Genomic DNA, 19602 nt, shown 5'->3' with positions numbered 1-19602 from the left:
GTTTGAAACGTCAAAGCGCTGACAACAAACAAGGCCGCGCGCCGCTTTGTGCCTCAAATGACCTGCATAGTCCAACAATAAAAATGGAAATGTATAAGGACGATTCCACCCCGCCAAGTGGACGCCGCTGGTGTGCATAATGCGATGCCTCACCGTGTCATTTCCTGCAAGGACGTTTCTAATAATTAATCTGGGTTGCCATCAAAGTTTGGAAACAAATCTGCGCAGAATATCGTGACGTGTTTATTTGAGGATACAATAAAATTAATATCGGGGTAAAATATCACAATTGCAGTGTCACCATTTTTCATGATTTCCTCCGCTGACAAGTTTGAGTTCTGTTCCGCTTTCATATGCAATTAATTTGAATTAATTTTGCCGTCACAGAAACAAAAACACTTTTGGCGCAAGTGTCAAAAGTGCTTCACAAAACATTTTAGTTTGATTAATTGCAAAGGGTGAACTTGTCTAATAGACCTTTTGTGGGGTAAATGGAAGTAGTACACATTTTTTTGCACAAATTTCAACCAAGGATTGTCTGAGCAACCCAAATTAATGATGTAATGGGCAAGGAACACACACCTGCTCTTTTTTGTGTGTGTCGGGGCGACCGTCCTTTTCTCATTTGTCCTTCAGAGTACCGCCGCCCTTTTAAATAATGATCAAGGCTGTAAAGTTTAGCACAGTGAACCTTCTTGTATTTCTATTCAACCAACAGTCCTTGAGTCAGGACTCAAACCTACCTTTGTTGCAGGAGTAAGTTTCAGATCCACCATAAGTAGGTGAAAACGTGAAATATTAAGAAAAAAACGTTTTTTAAATGAAGAATTTGGAGATGACTTAAGATATATAGTTGGAGATAAAGCACGGTCCAACGGCACGATACTATTAATCCTAATTAGCCAAGAAAATGGCAGAATCCATGAGACTGATGAGATTTTTTAAAAAAAAAATTAAAATAAGTAAAAATAATTAAATAAGAGACAATTTCAAATATTTTATTATTTCTGTGCTGCCGAGAGACGGATGAGCTTTTATCGTAGGCCGGACAGTGTAAAAGCATTCCAGAGGACGCTTCGCTCGGAATGGGAAGCTGAGGAATCTAAAAGACGGGAGCCCAAGGAAAGCCATTAAAGATTGACTTTTGATTGAGGTGTCCTCAAATCTGATTGAATAAAAAACAAAAATAGAATTGCTGGACACACTGAAAAGGCAAATTTACTCCGAACGACTTGATGTAATGCTTTTAGGCTTGATTGGCTCATGCTTGCAGCGGGCAAGTCAAGACCAGACATTTTTATTTTTAAATTAAATTACAATTATTAAATGTGTAGCTCGGTAATCAAATAAGACACCACATGTGTACTGGAAGTCAAATTTGACCTCAGTTCCGCATTTTAGCAGTCCGTCATTTCTGCCTTCAAGTGCATGAACATTTTTACCAAAGTGTTACAGACTTCCATGTTTAACTCATTCTCTGCCAAGGACGTGAAAGATCCATTTGAACTTTGCTGGCAGCGAATGAGTTAAGCGGCTAAAAAGACGAGATGCTACTTGTCAGCAGGAAGTTATAGCTACACGGAAAACCAAAGTGACAGCTGTCTGTCTCCCTCTTCCACCGAAATGCTCAATTAACCCTTCTCAACTCCCGGCGTCCATTGGCACCCGCGTGGCGAGAACGCGAGGCACGATGCATCTCCGATAATGAGGCTCCATGAAAAGCTGGCACGTTCCCCCGCATCTCTAGAGATCTATTGTGCCGGGAAAAAGACCCCGGCGGCTGTGGAAACTAATGAGAGCTTTAAGGCGTTTTTAACATGAAAGTGTGCGAGACGATCTGGATTTGAGGCAAGCTACGGCTACATCATAAAAGAAAATGTTGCCTCAAACTCTAATGCATTCAAATGTATTCTATTTAGTGAAAAGCACAAACAAAAAGAGAAGTTTTGATTCTCGGCTTGTTCAGACGAAGGGTCTCGGGGAGCATCTTTTGTTCCACGCGACACTCGGACGGCTTTATTAGCTTGTGTAAACAACACCTGCAATGTTTGTTCTTGGATAAAACAAATGTGATCTCTATTCAGTTTATGTAATAAGTCAATTAAACTGCAATTCTTCTGTATGGACATACAGAGATGCTGAAATATATATTCTTTTAAATAAATCCGAAAAGCTCATAAGAGGAAAGCAAAGGACATTTACGCTATATTTAGTTTTCATTAGTTTTATGAAATTCTGAGTTACATTTTTTTGAAAATCATCAATTCCATTTTGTGACAAAATGTTTTTTTTTGTTAGTTAAAATATCTTTTGTGGAGGCTGGAACTCCATGTCTCCATGTTAACAATATGCAGACAGCCCGGAGACAAGGTTCCGATGTCATGTATTGTTCAAGAAAATATATTCATGTCTATAATTTAAGTGTTTTAAGCATTTATTACTTTTGTGTTTGTATAATTAATTCAATAAGGCTTTATATACATATCTCTTCTGGCACTTTTATTTTTTATTATCCTTGAATGTTAAATTCAGCATTGAGGGAGGAATAGGCCAACTTTATTATTAATTTTTTTTTACTATAATATATTTTTGTAGCAGTTCTGTCTGATTTATTGGATGTTAAGGTTGAGTCAGTAAGTCAAAATTTCACTTGGGTCTAAAAAAAGTCTTCATATCCAAATTACTTACATCAAAAGATCACTGACATTGAAAGAGTAATAACGCAATAAAAGAACACGGGATAGTTTCTCTATGACAACCAGTTTAATATATTTCATAACAAAAATTCTTTTGACTAAATGGCCTCATTATGGAAAATACATCTGCACAGAATCGTGCAATCTCAGGCTCAATTGATGGAAACAGATGACAATGTGTTGCAAATAGCTCTCACCGATGAATCACTGTTGATTAATAGAAATGAGCAGTCCTCGCTTTCTTTCCTCTCTCTCGTTTTCTCTCTCTGGATGGAACAGAAGGTGCTAGCAATAAATCATGTGTGGCATACCAAAACATAACAGCCTCTCAGCTCAGGGCTACTCAAAATGGAGACGTCGGGAAGTCCGCGTCCTGCCCCTTTTAAATCTCCCCAAAAAATATCAATTCGCTTATCGAGCTCATCGCCCCCCCCTCACATTTCTTCCGTGTCCGTCGCCTACAGACACCCCCACTCCTCCCATCCTGATGCAATAAAAAGTCTCCTTCCCAGCTAATAAATAAGAAACCTAATAACGAAGGACACAACTGCATTAGTCCTCGACATCAAATGATTATCACGCCTCCAACACAACACGAGTTGGCCAAGTAGGACACAGTGAGAAATAAATCGTTACCTGACTGAAAGGAAAAAAAAAAAAAACAGAGGGATGAGGCCTCCACTTCTGAGGGAAAATATCCCGCCTCTCTTTCATCCTTTAAATACGACCATGGATTCAGTCGCATCTTCTGGATATTGAAGTGAGGGATTTACCGATTTAGAAGGATTAAAAATGAATTAAGGATTCTCCACGATTCTTTTTTTGCACTCCGGGAAACAATACGCCAGGCATTAGCAATCGATGACGGTTAACTTTGGAGAGAGTTGGAGGCCGGTTCGTGGGATTTGATTCTATCATTACTCTTTTCAAGCTTGCATCCCCCCCCTGTGTTTGTTATACTTTCAGAATTTAGAAACATTCAATTTATTAAGAACTCCTTGAGAAGTCTATACCCTCAAAGATACTTTGTCCATACTTAATGGTTATTTTTTTGAATACGTTGGGACTGATTCTGTTCAAGGATTCTGGTTGGTTTTGATCTTTATAATTTATAATTGAAATAATCGGATCCAAAGTTGTCAACGGAAAGTCCAAGTTGGTATTGACCGCACTGCAGAATTGTCAAAAACAAGCAGCGAGACTTACGCCGATATAAAGAAAATCGAGCATGCTTTTAATCTTCCCCTCTTGTGATTTGGAGGGTGGCCTCAGTTGCTCTTGTTCATCTTGGATAATAGTTTTCCAAAAGTCCAACAAAACCACCTGGGGTGTTTTCGAGGGGGGGAAAAGACGAGATCAAAGCAGAAGGCGCTTCTCGCTTCCTTTGACCAGAATCACCGCGAGCTTCATCTGCCCCCCAAATAATATGACCACAGCAGCCAATTAAAGCATCAAAGCGATTCGACTGGATTCCAGCCAACCCCTCTGAAAATGTTTTTGGCCTTTAATACGGCTTGCAAAAAAAAAAAAAAAAAGAAAATCTTAATTGGCTGAGTGAAGGTACACCAAGAGAGGCAATGTTGTCATTTTAATAAGTCTACTTTTAGCCAGCCACCAATTAAAACTCCCCAAAGAACCAAAGAAGTCTCTGAAGACGATGCCCGCAAGGTAATGATTCAGTCCCTCGACTGCTGATAAGCTTTCGGCGTGTTGGCCCAAAAAAATGCATGCTCGCTATTTCTTGACTGATAAGGAATGTTTTAGGGAATTTCATAAACATTTGTATTTCGTTAGGGGAATCAAATCTCAACTTGCACTTCTGACTGCGTTTATCCAGAGTTTTTCTCCTTCCAAGTATAACGTCCAGTTTTGCAGCATTAGCATCGGCAACTCTTAATACGTCCCATTGAGTTTATATACATCATCGACGGCACCGCGTTATACATCTTCTCGGATGCTCGCCTTCTTAAGCTCCTCGATCTCATCAGCACATTTTGAGACTGTCCGGACAGTCTCGCTCCCGCCTGTTTTCATAAAACTGTATTAGCAACAAGCTTTTGCTGTGTCAGCTTTATTCAGATTTGTAACAACTGCCATAGTTGTGGAGAGCACAAAACATCAAGGCGGAAAAATAACTTTTTGTGGTAGATGGATGCTTCCTCACTTAGCTGCTATTGCAACATTCCATAAGAAAAATATATCCATGGAAATTCATTTATGTATTTATTCATTTATTTATGTAATATTAATTTTATTATAATGTTTATACTTATTTATATTTATCTATTTGTTTATTTAGTTATTTATTTTATTTAATCAATAATTAATAGTCTTTGTAGTGTTGTACTCCAGTCCTACAGGTGGCAGTGTTGCCCATTACTTATGTTACCTAATAAAGAAGAAGCCATAATCAATGAGTGGGGCTTCACCGTCAATTCAAATTCCAGAGTTAGGAGAATCTGTCAGCCAGTAGCGAGAGCAAAAGCTTCTATGAGACGACGGCCCTCATGAATGCATCTTTGGATTGATATTGTCACCATTGGTTACATGAACAGTTGAAGATCAGCAAATGTTCATCTGGCGCAGGCAGGGTCGCGTAGCCCCAGAGCGAGTCCAAGCATCCGACGGAAGCGGCCGTCAATAAGAGTCAGCCAATTAAAATCACTCTTCATTTAAGTCCTGATCTCTATTGATCTGCCTTTCACTCCTCATCTGTCACGCCAGTCGACTGAGTGCCTTGAAGGCTCCCGGGCATTCTTGCGTTGATGTCTGAGTAGCGCTCTCGGAGCGGCCTCTCAGCAGAACCAGGTGGGCGGTTCCGCTCTGTTTTTATAGAGTGGGAGAGAAGTAGACTTCATTTGCATAAAGATTTGAAACGTAACCAGGAACATGCCTGATGATGTTGCTGCTGCTGTTGGAGATAGCAGGCGTCCAATATTCATCTTGGTGATCTGCTTTGACTTCCGATGTCATGATTTTCTTCTCAAATTAGCCTTGGCGGAGGTCCACGCTTGACCGAGTTGGGTTCTATTCCCCGACGTTCTTTGTAGTGTTCCGCCTCAAATCTGTCCGTCACTATCTAAGAGGCTGCTACCAATGATCAGCATCGTGTGAAGGTCAAACAGGAGAAAGGCTTTTTCTTCTTCTTCTTCTTCTCACAATCTTTCTTCTCCAAAAGGAGGGGGTTGGTGGTCCTGACTTGACATGAATTGTAAATGAGCAGATAAAAAAAAAAAAAAGTGTGGACGTGAGCTTCCATCTATACTGCTCCTATTTTTTTTCCTCTCCGCCTCTTGTGTTTTTTGCTTACTTTGATTTAATAGTGACTGGTAAGCATGTCTAAATATGAATAATTCCAACGCGTGCAGATACATTTCTCAAAGGCCTTGAACTGACATCGTCTTCCCCAGCGAGCACATGCTTCAACTTTCCGCTTCAGCACCTTTTGATAATAATCTGACCTCGACTTGACTCGAAGTTTGGGCTCGGCATCCCGAAGCCCGCCACCCCGCCTCATAAAGGTTATTTGGTGACAACAAGCCTCCTCTGATGTTGTTTTTTGACAGTTTCATCCTGGAGTGGAGCCATGTTTTGTGTTCTCAACAAATCCCCTCAGTTCACATTAAAAGCTGGCTCCAGATGCCACCTCTGCTCTCATCATCATCCGCTGATAAGAGCTTCGCGTTAAAAGGTCACCTTGACAAGGTGAAAAGCTGCAAACATGAACACAATCACAAAAAAAAGGGATCCATCTTGTGCAAACAACTGCGCTATCCTCTTTTGGTTGACTATTTATAAAATATTGATCGGATGTTGCCAAAGTATTTGCCTTCTCAATGCTAGCATAGATGCTAACGCGGCATAAAATTTGTGACAATTTACAATGCAGGTTAACTTTAGCTAGAATGCTACTTACGTTGTTATGCTAACTTTTTTCCCCCCTTCTATAGCATTGTATATAACTTCACCTCCGAGGTCTTTCGGTCTTCCGGGAGCCGGTCCATATTTATGACATTTAAAGCCAGATATAATTAAATATTTACAAAAAAAAAGTGTGTAGATGCCTTCCACAATAAAAATTGACGATTGGAACGTCGAACCGCCGTTATACTGTCGAGGTGGAACGACGTACATACATTGCGGCATAAATTAAAAATGCTAATATGGAGGTTATTGCCTCACCATGGCAACAGTTTACCAGTCACCCGGTGGCATGTGGCAAGTGCCGATGTTCCAGGCACCACCTTGTTTAGTCAATGATTAATTACTGCACTGATGAGATGCGAAGGCGGTGAAAATGTCGCAGGGGGACCCACATCACATCGAGACGCACGCCCGGGTACCAAGCACCAGCTGCTCGCTGCCTTTTTATGGAGTCAATCTGCCTGGGCCACATCATTCTGCATGTTTGAACTCAGAGCTAACTGCTTTAGCTTAGCTTACTAGCACCACGGATAGCGACTAAGCCCCGTGTTACCATGTTGGTTGATTGTGCTGTGATTGGGCCGTAAGACTTTGTTGGCATGTTGGAACTAGGAGCTAACTGTTTTAGCTTAGCTTACTAGCACCACAGATAGCGACTAAGCCTTGTGTTAATAGAACCAAGTTACCATGTTGGTTGATGATTGTGCTGTGATTGATTTTGGAGTTTTGGGGTGTGGTTCAGTGAAATTGATTAGTCAATACAAAGGGGAAAAAAAACAAATGAGTGTTTCTCCAGCTAACTCAACAATCAATACGAACTTGCGGTGAGTGAGCAGTAAACAAGTGCCAATTATCACGACGTCTTGATAACGCAGCAAACGAAGCTCCTCCCCTTTACGTTAAAAAACGTCTGCAGCATCCATTTGTAATCATAGAAGATGAATCGAAGAAAGGTATCACTTGATGAAAATCCCAAATGACAAAGCAAATTTCCCAGATGAAAAGCTCCATTTAGCAAAATAAATGGAATTGATGCATAGGATGCCCAGTGGGGCAGAAAATAGTTAAACTGCGGCTTATTTGTATTAATCGTAAGATGCGCTGACAGCTTCGGTTCATCTTGTTTTTATTAGATGAAGTGATGTTTTTATTTCTTTCACTAATTAACTTGGGACAAAAACAGGAACAAATGCAAATTTTTTTGGGATGTACACGCCAAATATGTTTTTTTTTAACACATCTTTGCTAAATCAGCTCATAAAATAAATAGACCCCCCCATATATATTAAGAATGACTGATAATTTCCTTCATTAACAAACTACTTCGCATTTTGTGAACCAAAACCAAATGGAGCGTATGCTTTAAGCAAAAACAGAAAAACACAAATTATGATCACAGATTTTTCTGTAACTTATTCCCCGCGCTAAATGCTGGCTCACCACTATTGCCCATTTTGATGCGGTATAACTTTCCTGAATTCACATCAACGCCCACTTTTTGGAAATATGCAAACATCAGGCACACACTTGGCTGAACAAAGCAAAGCTGACACACACACAAACACACACACACACACACTAGTGATGTAAAGACGCAGCACAATAAGGATTTAGCTGCTCATTGGTGCTGCAGGGAAGCAAAAGCGGGTTCGCTGCCCCAGTGGCTTGAGCTTGCTTGGGGATCAATGGTCATTAATCTTTCCAGAGAGGCTCCGGCTGCACTTTTTAGGAAGGAAAAAGATTGCTGATCCAAATATATAAGATGTCTGTCTGCGGGGAAGAAGCAATTTTGTCCAACTACTTCTGTTCTTTACACTGAGTATGTATTTTAATTAATTTCTTTTTAATTTTTTTTTTTTATTCTACATTTCACTTCTCAACGGTGTATTTTTTTATGCTCTGGTGGTCGTAAGAAAACCCAAACTATTGATAGTATGTTAAAGATTGCGCTTAGAGATTGTAATGATGCAATACGGCATCATATTAAAATGCTCCCATGTACTCTAGAACATCAATAAACCAGACATATTATTCCACCAAATATCATAAAGGTAATTTCAACCCTCCTCCTCCCCCCCAGACAATTACCATGAAACCAACTAAGGAGCCAGGAAAAGACTTCCCAACTGCCGTGAAAACTATTTGAGCCACGGAACATAATGACTTCAACGTGTGCTTCAGTAGTTTAATGAATTTGCACATGTGATAATAATAATTAGCCTTGTATGTGACACCTACACAAGAAAATAATTGAACATTTTAAAGTGTTGCAAATGGTATTTTAATGCTACTTTCATACCAATAGCAGGCAAAGACAACTATGATATACACTCAATAAAGTTAGGAGAAAAAAAATAATGGTAGGATGCAGTAAAAATATTACTGTGACCAAGTGGGGAATGAAAAATTATGATTAGAAGCAAATCTTTTTTTTTTTTTCTTTTTTTCTCCCATCCCTTGGTCAATAACACAAGGAAAGCCATCGAGCAATTTTTTTTCACATTGGACTCATTCGTCTCCAAGTGTAATTAACGCTACACTGGAAATAAGAAAAGTGCCTTTTTTTGCCTGTAGGCATGCATTTTTTTTGTACCTAATAACTTTACTTTCATTACTTTTTTTTTTTTAATCAAGCAAAACATACTTTTCTTTTATGGAAAAAAGGAAGACATTACTTTAAACAGGACAATATGGTGAGACAAAACCGCAACAGAAAATTCTCCCATAAAACAAATGTCTCCAATGCACACGATAAAATAAATATGCCTTAAATATTTCCCTTTTAAAGAAATGTAATATCAAAAATAGGATTTTTAGGAACAATAGGATGCAGACAAGCACATTGCAGTTTTATTGATTATTATGCGATGCAAAACACCAATGGCCTTTCTTGTTTTTAGTTTTACTAATTAGCTGTGAGTTGACCACTGCCCCCTAGTGGAGACCCCTCCAAGGGGCAGGTTGCGCAACTCTTTATACCATGTAAAAGAAAGTTTAAGTTGATGGTTGGAAGTATCAGTTCCAGTATCATGCTAGAATAATATTCGCTTGCTTATAGAAGGTGGGGGGGCGGTGCTTAATTTTTTTTCTTTAAGGAAAAGAAATGGAATCTACTCCCATGCATGCGGACCGAGCAATAAATCACCGCGCAATTGTTGTCGTCGTTTTCATGCATACAGCAACAACGCATCTTGTGCGTCTGTGCGTAAACCTAATTAACCTTAACCATATTGTGTTGTTCCATCATAAAAAAAAAATCCCTCATTCAGCTTGTTTGAATAATTTTCACACAGTGGCGAGAGAAAAATAATCAAGTGCATATGGATACTCAGTGCGCCCCATCAGTCTTAAGAGAATTCATTTAAAGTAAATGAACTTTTCAATTAGTCTGACACTTTTTTCTAAGCAGAAATAATCATAAAAAGACAATTAAGCCAGATGGGGAATTTTGGTTAGAACATGCACATGTCTCGGTGTTTGTGTTTTCTTTGAATAATTCAAAGCCAGAATGAATGTTTTCAATGTAAGTCAGTTTAAGGAGACCCAGTTCATGGTTCTAGATCTCAGCTGTGGAAACATGAAAGATCTCAGAGTCTCGGCATGCCATTAAATAACTTAACGTGCATTTTGCCTTGATGTTGATGTGCCCTAAAACTCCTCACAGGCAGTAATAGGACTCGGGCTGACTTTTCTAAATTTGCTTGGGGGGTGGGGGTCAAATAGATGGCGACAAAGCACTACTTTTGTCCAAATTGAGTTATTTGGCTCTGAGTTCGAACTGTGCCATCCGTGCAGCTTTGATCACAATCATTTAACCTTCACTGTGCTTTTTTTGGAGAAAAAAAAAAAAAAGTTCCAGATTGAACTGTATGATTGAGGTCATGGAGAGCCCAGCAAAACATTTGCCATCCAAACAAATCAAGATGAGCTGCACGCAGTCATTAGCTGACGCTTACCGGCAAACGTCAAGCTCTATTATTGTTACGGTGACATTTGACTCCTCGCTCTGAATATTCATAAGCGCTTTGTTTTTGCAAATGATCGGACGCCGCGCTCACGTCCGCAGCCTTTGAATTAGAGTGTAGGAAAAAGGTCTAGTTTTTACCGGGAGGGTTTCCCTCGACGCAAACTGTCTGGGAAAACATAGACGATACGTGACAGGGGAAATGAAATTAAACAATGGGTGTCCTTGACTAAAATGTTGTCCCGTTAGCGCAACAATATCACACGATATCATCACGATTCCTTTGTTGCTGGGCCAGTTTTGATTTGCTGTCCCCATTTCTCATACGATCATCTTCAAAATTATGTGGATTTTTATTTTTTGTAGCATCAGTAACTGCTAGCTAATTTACTGCTAAGGGGGGTGTGGCAGTACTTCTTCCTGCAGAATAATTAATTAAGCCAATATTTATTTTAGAACCCCGCATCACAAAAGCTTGTCAACCTTTTTTCTTCTTAATCCGAATTGATCTCCCTCAGTATTGTACCCCTTGACTGCAAAATCTTACTTTGGGAGATTTCTGTCTGAGCCTCGGCTTACGATACTGTGCTGGGGCTTACATACGTAAAGCTCTACTCAATGCATGCAAATGGCAATGGTGGAGCTATGGGGAAATGTTTTGATCACCAAAATGTTTTTGTGAGCTTTTTGCTTTCACTGTAGTTCAAGAGTTGAATTGGTACTACTGTGCTGTTGAATGTGCCGCGTGGCTGGAACGTAGAAAGTGAAGTCAAGCTGGCGCTGGAGAGGACAGATCCCAGCAAGCATATTTTTAATAATGCTGAAGGCAATGTATCAAAATGAAGTCAGACAGCTAGCTCAGCTAGCCTGGTGAGGGTTAGTCTTAACAAAGACTTACTGAGAAGCCGCGAGCAGCGAAGATCACTTCGGGGCGCGGTGAAACTGACAAAATCGACTGAATTGAAATGCTAAAGAAAACATGGAATGGCTAATTTTACTTTAAAAGCTGATTTAATTTAAGTTTAATCAGCCTCAGAACAGATTGTTTGACCTTTGAGGTACCATTGTGTTTATGAAGTGCAAGTTAAAGAAGTGAACGGGTGAGAAATCTACGCTTTTCTAACGACCGGCATGGTCATGATAACCTCAGCAAAATGGCTTTTGCTCTTCCACTGCTTTTTTTTTTTTTTTTTTTTCTTCCTCAATTTGATTTGTACCCAGAGGAGAGGAATGGCTGGGTGCTCCCTGGCTGTATGATTAAGTCAAGGCAAAGTCAAAGGTTTCAGGTGGGGAAAAAAAAGGGGGGAAAAAAAGCCAGCTGACCAGGAGCAAGTCATATTCAAGGGCTGAAACACCTCAGTGCACTTCAATCAGTCCGGGCGCCGAGGTTCATGCAAGTTGAATGTGCATTTGTGCGTTCGTGCTGTTTGAATCGTGTCTGCAGCATTTTTTATTTTGCATTCACACCGTATAGTAAATGTATAAAGTGTACAAACAAGTCTTTGAATCGTTGCTTTATGTTGAAAGCTTCACATACTGTAGTAACAGATGGCTTTATTAATGATCCGATCAATACCTGTGTTAAAAAGGCTTGGCTCCACTTCCCGCCAGCCCATAGTTGTTGTTGATTAATGGACGAGTGAATTATAAATGAATCATAATCAAGACGCCAATAGCTATTATCCCAAGCTAATTCACTCCCCGTAAAATATGTCAAAATATGTCACTGGCCAGCTGGACCAACTGAGAAATACGAAAACCCACAATATTTGACTTGGATGGTAAATTAATATTTTTTTTTGCTCTTTCAAATTAGAGGGGAAATGAAATTCTGGGCTTCAACACAGCATATCATTGTTAGAATTCTGTCATGCATTTCAAGATGTCTGCACAGTTTTTTTTGAATGCTTGTTAAAAAGGGATACTGTACAAAAGCTGTACCAAACAGGCTCGAGTCACACACGAACAGGCCCAGAAATGGGCTGGCAGCTTTATTGCTTATACTGGGCTCCAGCAACTTCAGCTGGCTGGAACAAAGAGCTATACAGTGAGCGTGAGTGGGAGGCAGATGGAGGATGTTTTGACAGCCTTTTATTGAGTGTGATGGAGAGAAGGCACACACTGCCCTCTGCTGGAAGCCACAGAGAGAGGGTGATTGAAAATTGCATTCATCCACGTTTTATTTTATTTATTCTTTAACAATTGATTATTAATTGACTCTATACATAAATCAATAAATAGCAAAATTATACAGTAGAAAGTAGTGCAGAAAAATCTGATGCAGGAAGGTATTAATTACCCGATAGAACTAATACTGTGTGTCTCTTGGTCATCTGCTGACATCTAGCGGGCACAGAAGCAATTGCACGTCTACACAAGCTTGACAAATGGGTGACATGTCATGTTAGAAAGAAGGATGTGGCGTCCTCTAGCGGGAGAAATCCAAAAGTAAAGATGCGTATCTATTTTAGAGTCAAAACCTGTTAAAAAGGGAAAGTTGTAGTTTTGAAATTGGTCTCATTTGTGATATCACAAAAATCCTCGGTACCTCAACCCCCACTGATAGCGAGCGTTCACCGCACCGCCATGCGACTCACGTCAGTTGCGCAACGTTAGCAATTAACGATGATGAATTATTCACGGACGCAAAGGGAAGCACTACATTAACCGTTGGGCCCCACGATGCGACACGTTCTCGACTCGCGTTAATGGAATAATCGTCCCCTCTCATCTCGTCACCGGCGGCAAATGAGCAAACGTGTGAAAACCACCCACTCCAAAAGGTCGTGTTTCATTTTCTTCACTTTGCGGGGTGATTACGAGGTCTTGCTCGTCATCTTCGGCTCATTAAAGAATCACTTCCATGCCGGTGACGCGTAAATCTCCATAATACTTGACGCTTATTAATGCTCGCGAGTTCTCACTTAACCTCGCCGTTAACTTGGGAACAGACTTTTTAATGATGTTTGGACATCTGCAAGTTGATCTCCAGTCTGTTGAACAGATGAATGTAGACCAGCCAGGTATTGCCGCATTATCCCCGACTCTGCCTTCAACCACAACTAGTAAGGGTAGAAAAGTTGGAATTTTTTGTGTCTACGCGCGAGCCATAAATCTGACAAAATCTCTTTGGGTGGGGCAGGCACCCCTAATGGTTGCGTAAAAAGTTTTTCTCCGCGCTGCCGGACCTTAAAGTGCTTATCAGCAACTTAGAAAAAAAACCTGAGACCAAGAACACTCCCTTGAAAAAAATATACAAATGCAAAAAAAGCAAGTTAACAAAATATGGGCGAAGATCAGTTCAGGCAAATTTTGGGGCACCCGAAAGGATGAACAGATTTAACAAAGCCATGCATGTATATGCACACAGGTTGGGGAGACTAGTTAACCAAGAATTGTAGGACATACACACACACATACTTAGACTCACACTCATTCAGCCACGAGTTTCATGCACGGCTGCAGCCGACACGAGAAATGCATAGCGGCTCGCGGGCCCGCCACGATAAAAGCAAGAGTGGCAACACAGGGGCACGCAAGCGGCAGCCTCTCGAGCCAAGCCGCCTGCGTCTTTGTCATATTAAAAATGAAGCCGTAACAGCTTGTCACAAGGCCTCTGCATTTCCTGTGTGTTTTCCCAAAGGGGAGGAAACGAGGGAGAAGAAAAAAAACAACAACCTTGCGTTGTGGAACTGGCACACCTTCCTCCCCTCACACAGAGAGTTGCTAGCGAGACAAGCGCTAAATTGATGACGCTTCATCCGGATTAATAAATTAGAGGGCCAACTTGTACCGGAATACATTTACATCTGGATGAAATTACGGCTCTGACACACAAGCTTTATTACCGGATCCCACTGCCTCCTCGTCTTACCTAGCTCAGATGAAGAACAATACGAGGCGTGTCAGAAAGGTTCCAGGACAAAAGAGGTGTGGCAAAAAAATGTACTTTCTTAAATCATTCACTCCCATTGAAGGGTATAGATGTCAAAGATCCATTTGAACTAGTCAGGCAGTGAATGGGTTAATACTATCCATTACATGCACTTACTGTTTTATTTTATACCCTTTTTCAAAATCAAAAGTGGCCTTTTGAGGCCCGGAGACAGCAGCGGAAGACAAAAAGGCCGTCTGAAAAGGGCAACTGACTTGAGAGCAGGAACATCAACACCTGTCATCTCTAACCCTCCAGATGTCCCCCCCCGCTCCCCCCCAAAACGCCTCATGACGCTCATCCGTCACTCGGCCAAAAGTCACGGCCTTCTGCTTGGCGCGGCGTCGGGAGAGCAAAAGCGCGCAAGGCGGAAGCGAGAGGCGAAAGGTTAAGCTCTGACAGCGCGGGAGGGGATTCTGGCTGTCAGGTAGACATTTTGAAAAGGCAGAGAAACGTCTGCTGTTTATACTTTACAGCTGGTAATAAGGACGAAGCGGCGCTGTCAAGGACCCCCCCCACGGGTGGCCGGCCGACGGACACTATTTGCCATAAATCACAAAGAAGTTAGTCCGTGTGGCAAATGGCTACGACACAATGCCCAAAATTTCCGCTCAACCATTTGCATCGCATTAAAGCTCGACGCCATAAGCTAGTAAACGCCGTGTTTTGACAATTACCAAAGCGTCTAAATCAAAACTGACATGTATCAAATGCCCTTGAGACGGTCGGCGCTGTACATCAGAAGCCACCCCCCTCCTTCCCTTCAGCGAAGTAATAAAATCAAGAAAAATGGACTTGTACTAAAAACATCATATTACATCTACTGTAGCCTGTTTTGATCCGCGCAGATGAATCACCTGTCGTCCTTGAGTGCAATTTGCGGTTTCGCGTCACCTCTGACCTGGGAGGAGAAGTGGGGGTTTCTATCGGCCAGTAGGGACCCTTGTAAGTGTGTTGTTTGTAGACGCGTGCATGGCAACCAAGTCAGCAGAGTGTAAAATGAGAATTATACCTTGGCGCCGAGACCAGTCCGTCAGTCAGTTTCTTTGATTTGGGGCTGCATTGGCAAGCATAAACTTTTTTTCTTTTTTTTTTTCTTCACAGACTCCATGAAAAACCTTGAAAAATTCCAACAGGACAGTCAAAAATCTCTTAATCATGGTAAGTGAATATTATTATTATTATGTGTTGCGGGTTGTTTGCTAAAACGTTTGGATTGGATCAAATGGGCGACGGGATACAAGGATTTTTTTTTCATTCCGTTGGAGCTTTAGCAAAGTGTGACTGCCCATAATTAGCTCACGATATTTATTCAAAGGGATAACATGGCGCATGTACGCGACTGCTCGTATTACACCTTCAACACAATCAGTGACAAACCGTTTGGGGCAGAGCCCTTCCACAAGAAACAAAATAATAATAAAAATAATAAAAATAATGAAGGAATGAAATCATAAAATAATAAATATAATATACCGCCACACAAATAAGTGACTATCCTCCCACATCCCATTTGTATTCATAGTTGCCCATAAAGGTTTCCCCGCTGAGAAAATTGATTTTTCTACTAAACTGAGGTGAGATCTGATATTCCGATATAATTCAGGCCAATGTGACTTTGCTCAATTCTCTCAGTCCGACGATCCGCTATCTATAAATTATTTTGGAAGGAAAAAAAAGAAAAACATTAGTTAGTTATTAGCACTTTTGCCTCAAGTGATACTTAAAATTCATCAGCTTCATTTAATGCCAGACTGGCGGCGTCCTCACCCCAGGGAAATCATGTGACACAGCAAAAGTCATTTACTTCTTTTTGTGCTTGGCTTCCTTCCCACGTCCTCCGTGCGCTCCGTCCCATCCTAATTTAGGGCCAATCGCTCTTCCAAAATCCACTTGTTTGATTGGCCCCGCGTGGTTCCGGGGTGTGTCAGTCAGCGAGATTCATTCATCCCGCACTGGGCTCATCACGTCTCACCTTCGAAATGTGACTGACTTTCAGGTGTCCTCTTTAGCACGCAAGTATATTTGCTGCTTATGTATTCAAATTGAAAGTGTGCCTAAACAAACTTTCGTAATTGCTTCCGTTGCATAACACACACACTCACAAAGTGGCACACGGCCACACTGCCCAGTGTGTGCCAATGTGACAATATGCTTTGCGTTGAGTAGCAAATTGAGGGCAAACCGTCCTCTTCTTTTGTAACGCATGCACCATATGTGAGTCACCAAATTGATGCTTTCGGGTAAAATTCAGGATGCACTGAAATGCTCTCTAACATTTATTAATTTGACCTCATTGAAACTTTTTGAGCTCGTGTCCAACTGGTGAATGCTCAGTTGGAATAAAAAGGCAGAATACAAATTGAATTTCATTGCCGGAGTTAGAGGGGGGCTGCAAGGGCACTGAGCCCCCCCCCAGGCCGGATAAATTGATAAATTCTCCGTCCACCATAGGGAACATCTCGTAAATGTTTCAGTGTTTTTTGGGGTTTGTAAAAAAAAAATCCCCACTGAGATGTAATCTATTCCCAAAGTAGTTTGAGCTCAAAAATCTTTCAGTTGGATTATCAGTCTTCTTCTTTTTGATGAATTAAATATATCATGCATTATATATTTCGATGTTCAAACAAATATTATTCACAGCGTCTGCCATCTAGCCGTCACATAAAATCTCCTACACACAAAAGGTAAACAATCTTTTAGCGTGACACATTTCCAAAGACTTGATCCGCACACGCAAACGCTATATATAAATACATATAAATATCTCTAAAATCCCCAGCACGCGCCCAGATGACAGAACACATCAGTCACACTGCAGGCAGTCGAGACGTCGAGTCCGACGAGGTGGCATGACATTATTCCAACTCATTAGCATCAACCTGGAAAATCCCCACATGACAAGATTTCTTATTATCCTCAAAAATGCTTTGCAGCCATCTTACGCCCTTTACATTTTCAGGCAATGCTAAAGCTTTTTTGGGATGTTACGTGTAGGTTTTCACTCTCCGGGACTTGTCATGTGGGTGCAATTATTTGAGTGGCAGACCCCCCCTGGGAGCCTGCAACCCACACTCCACTTTGGACTAGAAATGTTAGTGGGAAGATTTTTTCTGTCTAGAAATGCCCAATTTGGCCCGACCCAAATGCCGAAGAGAGCGAGGCTGGAAAGCGAGACGATTCTGTGTCAGAGCGTCTGCCTCCGCTCTCCTCCACATCCTCTCCCGCCGCTTCTTGTATCCACATCTCCGCCTCCCTCTGCTGCCTCTCCCTCTTGTTGTTCACCCCTCCTCCTCCTTCTTCTTCATCCTCCTCATGTGAAACGTGCAACGGCGCTCGCTTGCCTGCTTGCGTGCGTGCGTGCGCTCCCAAACAGGGGAAGAGATTAAAAACAAAAACGGGGGCACATGCTCAATGAAGAGGTGAAGGAGAAAAAGAAGAAGAGGAGGAGGAGGAGGGTGAAAAGCGCGCGCAGGCTTTTTTCACTGAGTGCCTTCGCCCTGAGCCGAGCAACAGCATGGATCTCTCCTTCATGGCCGCGCAGGTGAGTCTTCATGTTGGAACTTTTCGTTTTAAGGCTGCTCTGTTGGCTGCGTGGGCTTTGAAAAAAGAAAAAAAAAAAGCCTGTCTTCCTAAAACGCAACTAAAGCAAAACTACTTCAACCACACTTTAAGTGGGGCGGACAATATTTGATGTACTTTGTTTGCCAGGACAAAAGCAAGAGTGGCAGTGATCAAAAATCAAACAAATTTATATTGTCGTAAATTCTCTTCTGTTGGTGATATTGATATGTGTCAAACATGCACGTTACATTTTGTACATAAGGCAAGGCATTTTACAAACAAGCAGGCATTAATGTGTATGTCAGACCCATTTGCTAACCAAAACAGCAGTCCCTACCAAGTTAATGTGTCATTAAAGTGTGTCATGTAACTTTTTAAGTAATGAGACAAAAATAGGTATGAGTGCTGATGTTGTCTGTAGAGTGAGGGTATTTAATTATTTTATACCAAAGCAAGCCCTCAACTAACAATAGTCGAGTAAATAAACATCCCCAGCCATCGTTAAGGAATACGGTAGTAATTAAGGACAAAGCAAGGGACGCTCAATATTTGTAATTAAATGTTATTTGCTGTACCCATGTGTCACGATGTAGTCTGTTGCCCTCAATTGATTTTTAGGATGCAATATTGAGAGTCTCGAGTGTAGCCACCGTGTCCAAATACTTGCAATTAGTTTCTCAGTCTTTGTGATGTTATCTCCAAACATGCAGGACCCGTCCTATAGAAAAGGCAACAGAGCATGGCCCTCTTCTATCTCCTCAATATGGATATTAAGTGAGCCAGCGCCTCCCATTCGCTAATTGTGCAAACTTTCCGTGAGGGAAATATTAAAATGGCTAAATTATTCGCCTCACGAAGGTGCGTGCACAAACAATGTCACAGAGCGGCGAGAAGAGTGAGAGTGGCGGAAGAATTCCCGAAGGGGAATTTCTTGGAATCATATTCAGAACTGGTGGATGGTTGGGTCGAAATCCGCAGGTTCGGTCCAGCTTGACCTCATTACAGCCCATCCCAGCGGACTTTAAGGCGAGAGGTGGAGTAATTGAAATTAACTTAAAAAAAAAAAACATTTTATTTTTGTGTTGTACAAACAGCCATGAGCATATGATGTCATTCCTAACCATAATTATATCATCAAACCATGACACGGGTCTATGGATCCAATCTCACAAGAGTATTAACATTTACTTTGGTTGCTTAATTGCCTCCTTGCTATTGGGAAAAGATGCGTGGTGAAGCTAAGCCCTTCGTGGAAGATTTTCTTATTGATGGGTTGAAGGGTAGGTCAGGCTCTTTGCGGCTCTGTCTCACACGATTAAGCCATCATGTTTCCAGATAGACACGATCCATTCAAGTGTTCTTTCCCAACACTCCTACGATCAGTCGTTAAAAGCGGCGGTTTTTAATGACGGCGAGGCGTCGCACGTCATGCTCGTCGGGCAGCCTCAGGTTGGTTCGATTTATGGGAAGGTGTGGCAACGACTGGCGGAACAACAACAGGATCCATTTTTAGCATTGAT

The 19602-nt window shown here is 41.3% G+C and overlaps 1 protein-coding gene across 8 annotated transcripts in view; it reads left to right on the top strand.

Annotated features, from left to right (window-relative positions):
• c17h14orf132 (chromosome 17 C14orf132 homolog) overlaps window positions 1-19602 on the top strand; it is a 41447-nt gene that overhangs the window by 11312 nt on the left and 10533 nt on the right. For 2 of the 8 annotated variants that reach the window (XM_088401348.1, XM_088401346.1), the window contains 2 exons: window positions 15623-15679; window positions 17895-18062. In XM_088401348.1, coding sequence (XP_088257474.1) covers window positions 18036-18062 — 27 coding nt within the window. In that variant the 5' untranslated portion in view covers window positions 15623-15679; window positions 17895-18035. Of the gene's footprint in view, window positions 1-6262; window positions 6417-8700; window positions 9058-15622; window positions 15680-17071; window positions 18063-19602 lie in introns of those variants that run through there. The other 6 variants (XM_088401350.1, XM_088401351.1, XR_015863547.1 and 3 more) reach the window with 5 other exon arrangements.

The sequence above is a fragment of the Syngnathus floridae genome, chromosome 16 (assembly GCF_059516105.1).
Source record: "Syngnathus floridae isolate MCC-2025c chromosome 16, RoL_Sflo_1.0, whole genome shotgun sequence".
NCBI lineage: Eukaryota > Metazoa > Chordata > Actinopteri > Syngnathiformes > Syngnathidae > Syngnathus > Syngnathus floridae.
The sequence above is the reverse complement of the archived record's forward strand: the minus strand, read 5'-3'. Positions and strand labels throughout refer to the sequence as shown.